Below are 4,251 nucleotides of genomic sequence, written 5' to 3' on the forward strand. Positions count from 1 at the left end.
GATCTGCACAGGCCTGGGAACAAGGAACCCATTGAGAGCACGGCCAGCACTGCTCTGAGCCCCAGAGCTGCTGTCCAGACAGCCACGGGGTGGCTGTGGGTGGGGATCCTGCTGGGATGGCTCCAGCTCCAGCCCCAGCCCCAGCTCCAACTCCAGCCCTAGTTCCAGCCCCAACACGAACCCCAGCTCCAGTCCAACCCCAGCTCCAGCCCCAGCCCCACCCCCAGCTCCACCTCCTCCCCAGCCCCAGCTCCAGCTCCAGCCCCAGCTCCAGCCCCAGCTCCCAACTCCCAGCTCCAGCCCCAGCTCCCAGCTCCAGCCCCAGCCCCAGCTCCCAACTCCAGCTCCCAACTCCAGCTCCAGCCCCAGCTCCCAACTCCCAACTCCAGCCCCAGCTCCCAACTCCAGCCCCAGCCCCAGCTCCAGCCCCAGCTCCCAACTCCCAGCTCCAGCCCCAGCTCCCAGCTCCAGCCCCAGCTCCTGCAGGAGGCTGCAGGGGCACATGCATCATGCATTGACTTTGTCCAGGATGAGGAACTAAAATAATACTCAGTGAATGATTAAATAAAGGCTTCCTTCAAAAATCTGGAGGAGTTCAGCTCTAAGCTGGTGGAAAGCAATGCAAGGAAAAGCAGTCTGGGATAGTGGAAGGTGTCCCTGCCCATGGCAGGGGGTGGAATGAGTTGAGCTTTAAGGTCCGGTTAACCCAAACTATTCCATGGCTCTATGAAGTTCATCAGTAAGGGTGACAAAGGCACGCAGAGGGCTGGCAGGGAAGGCTGGCTGAGAATGAAGCACACCTTGTGGGGCAGAAGGCTCTCAGTAAATGCTCTCAGTGTGGAAACTGATAGGCACTCACTGTACTTCATATATTTCTGCTTTTCCAGCAAGGGTTTGATAAGAACATGATGGGATCTTTAGCTGGAACAACCTTCAGGACCCTCTCCTCCAGATTTTAGAGCCTCTCCATGGACGTTTAGGCTGCAGGTGAGAACATGGCCCTCGTGGTGGATTTGGGGCACAGGAATTCTTTGAGATTGTTGCTACTTTTGATCACCTCCAAAGCATGTTTGGGAGATTTTCATCCCAAATCCTTCCAGCCCAGTCTGTTTCTTTGGGAAGTCAGGGACTGTGCTGCCCTGGGCCCAGGGCATTTTGGAGATGCTCAGCACCGATGTCCCAGGACAGACAAAGCTGCTGGGCTTGGCTGTGCCTCTCAGTGCATTTCTCCAAACCCTCCCAGGTGAGGATCTTCCTGGGATTCTCCCTGGCAGTGCCCTTATTCCTGAACTTTGAGCAGTGTTATCCAGACAGTGCCAGTAATGCAGTGAATTCCAGCACATCCATGGCTCCAGCCATCAGCTTTAGGGATGGTTTGAGCCCTTAATATACCTGTCAGCCTCAGGTCAGAATTGAGAGCCACGTTTCATCAACAGAAAATCCCACAGAGAATCCAGGGAAGAGAAACCATGGGCACAATTTCCAGGGCATCGTTATGGGTTCATATTCAGTATGATATGAGGACTGAACCCATCAGGCATTTTTCACTCATGATTCCCACTGAAAGGAAAAGCTTTAAGCACTTTGCAAACACCAAAGGTCTCTTGGATGGTATCTAAGATTATCCAGAGGGAATTATTTTCTTCCTTCCCGGCATGGTCCTTCTGATCAAATCTAGAGAAAATAGTGCCAAAGCCCCTTTCTTCCCTCTGAATGAGGAATAGATTTCACTTCCTGCTCTATTGGGCTGTTTTCACTGGGACCCTTAGGAAGTCCAGGGTAAAAAGCTACAGGCAGCCAAGAAACTGCAGCCAGGCTCAGAGAAAAGATTAAAAGTTGGGATTTGCTGTAATGAAAAGATCTCTTGAATGCTTTAATTATCTGGGCTTTTGCTTTTTCTTTGTTTTATTTTTTTTTCTATTTCAGAATTCGGAGTTGGTTCATGTCCAGGAAGAACAACCCTTCCTCGATTCCTTAGGATGTTAAAGATGTAGAGAGTTTCTGAGTTCAACTCTACTGTAAAGCAAACCAAACACGTGGATTTCATGTGGATGACACTGATATTTTTAAGCATTTTCATCTTTTTAGGGGGAAGAAGGGACTTTTATATACTTTCTCAATGTCAATATTTTTTTTTTTTTTTTTGCCAAGAGTGTGTCTGTGTAACTCTGGGTCTGGTGTGGAGGTGTGTGCAGGCAGCACACACAGGACACACGTGGGGAGCAGGATCTTCTTCCAGCTTATTCCCCTTCTCCACCCAAAGTCAGGGTGATTGTGCAATTTAACCCCTTGGAGGGTTTTATTCCAATTCCACCCAATCCATGCACCAAATACTGCTATGCTAGAACTTTATCACAATCTATTTTTATCTACTAACACAAAAAAAAAGTCAATTTTAGGTCAAGTTCCCCCTTTGCATCTGGTCATTATTAACAGATACACACAAAGACRCTCTTCTTTCCAAGGCTGGTTATTCCTAACGGTTATGAACAAGGGCTTCTTCTCTGTTTAGGTTTTCTCTGATAATTGTTAGCATTTTCTTTCCTGTCACATGAACTCTTTCTCTCAAGAAGCAAATCAACACCTGCAGATTCTCCCAGGTCTTGGTCACCCTTCCCTGAGGCTGCTTGTGAAGGGACAGTTGGGACAGAGCACAGACATTCCCAGGGGGTCCTGATCCATTCTGAGCGCCAGAACAATCCCAGCTCCTGATTGTGCCTGGACAAAGGTGGCATTTGAGAAGCTGAGCACGCCAGGCAAAGTGGTTTTCCCCTGGGATCACAGACTGCTGAAGAGAGGGATGTGGCCTCTTTAATCACATTTTGTTTTTATTGGTCAATGTAAAGAAATGGTATGTGCAAAGGAGTGTGAGCACTTGTGTGATGTCAGGTTTGGAAATGTTTCATTTCTTGGGATCTTGAATTGCATTAATCTATGTGTGATGCTGAGGCTGTGATGAGGCACTGCTGAGCTCATTTCAGGGTAACCTGATTCTTACAACCTTCTTCTCTCCGGAAGAAAAATATTTTCTCCCTGTCCCTGACAGGGACACAGCTCAAACCAACTGGGAAGGTGCAGCTGAGGCTGTGCCTGCTGCCTGTCCCACACACAGGATTATTGTGCTGGTTATTATTCTTCAAAGGTTGCAGGGGCACAGGGCCCCATTTTTCAAACATCAGGGGTTCAGGAGGAGCTTGGGAAGGGTGGATTATGAGCCTGGAAGTGGAAAAACAGTCTCATTTTAAGTGTCAGACTCCTGAATTGGTGGGACTCAGGGTGCTCACTTCGCATCCCTGGGTGAAGTGCCCATTAAAGAACCCCACTTGAAGTTGGGGTTTGCTCTGCTGCAGCTTCATGTGGCCCTTCTCGGTCCCCATTAGGAGCCCAGGGAGTTCCTGTCCACAGAGCGAGATCATTTCCAGCTGCTTTTCCTTTTGGGCTGCAAAGGGAGGCTTCACCTTGTGCACTCTGATGAGAATCCACTCTGCCACATTCAGTCAGGAGTTTTCTGTGCTGAGCTGCGGCCAAAGGAAAGGAGGGGAAAAGCCCCTTTGAAGTGGAGAGGCAGAACCAGGAGAACCCAGTAGGACACAAGTGTTTCAGCAGGGTTTAAACAGAGCAAAGAGCCTCAGCCCATGGGCAAAGCCCTTCCACCCCCCCAGCAGTTCCCTCGCTGGGTGTGGATTCCAGGTGCAAAATGTTCCAAATGCTTTGGGCACGACCCATCCCTGGATGTCCCCAGGGGCTGCAGCACCCGCAGGGTTGGTTCAGTTTGGGTGTAAAATGTTCTGTGCAGTTTTGTGTTCAGGTTTGTTCTGCAGTGACATGTCCAACACAGGTCCTGGGAGCAAATGTTTGTCTCTGGAAAGCTAATTGGGGAAACTGAACTACAAAATGATGGAATGATGGAACATTGAGAAAATTCAGTCTTCGTTTGTTGTGATTTAGGCTTTATTTTAAAACACTGCAGCTGCTTTCACCGCTAATGCAGTTGCTGAGTCACTGTATGAGGCACAAAGAGCTGGAGCTTTATAATCATCAGCTCACAATTAAATTTACAGGTACTGGAGATTTCATTAGTGAGTATTAGACTCCAGAAGACAGATCCATCATTCACATAAATTTTATTACAAAAACCATTGTTACAGTTGGTTTTGTTACAGTTGTTTATTCAAAGCTAACAAAATGTTAAAGATAAAATCTGTGTCCAGGCTCATAGCTCTTCAAAACGTGACTGGGGACAGCCTTGAG

The 4,251-nt window shown here is 48.4% G+C and overlaps 1 protein-coding gene across 1 annotated transcript in view; it reads left to right on the forward strand.

Annotated features, from left to right (window-relative positions):
- PKP1 (plakophilin 1) overlaps nucleotides 1-3,657 on the forward strand; it is a 46,484-nt gene extending 42,827 nt beyond the window's left edge. The window contains exons 13-14 of the mRNA XM_057374412.1: nucleotides 888-987; nucleotides 1,927-3,657. Coding sequence (XP_057230395.1) covers nucleotides 888-959 — 72 coding nt within the window. The 3' untranslated portion in view covers nucleotides 960-987; nucleotides 1,927-3,657. The remainder of the gene's footprint in view (nucleotides 1-887; nucleotides 988-1,926) is intronic.
- The last annotated feature ends 594 nt before the right edge of the window (nucleotides 3,658-4,251 follow it).

This window comes from Malurus melanocephalus, unplaced genomic scaffold, assembly GCF_030028575.1.
Source record: "Malurus melanocephalus ecotype Western Australia unplaced genomic scaffold, MMel_1.1 scaffold_224, whole genome shotgun sequence".
Classification (NCBI taxonomy): Eukaryota; Metazoa; Chordata; class Aves; order Passeriformes; family Maluridae; genus Malurus; species Malurus melanocephalus.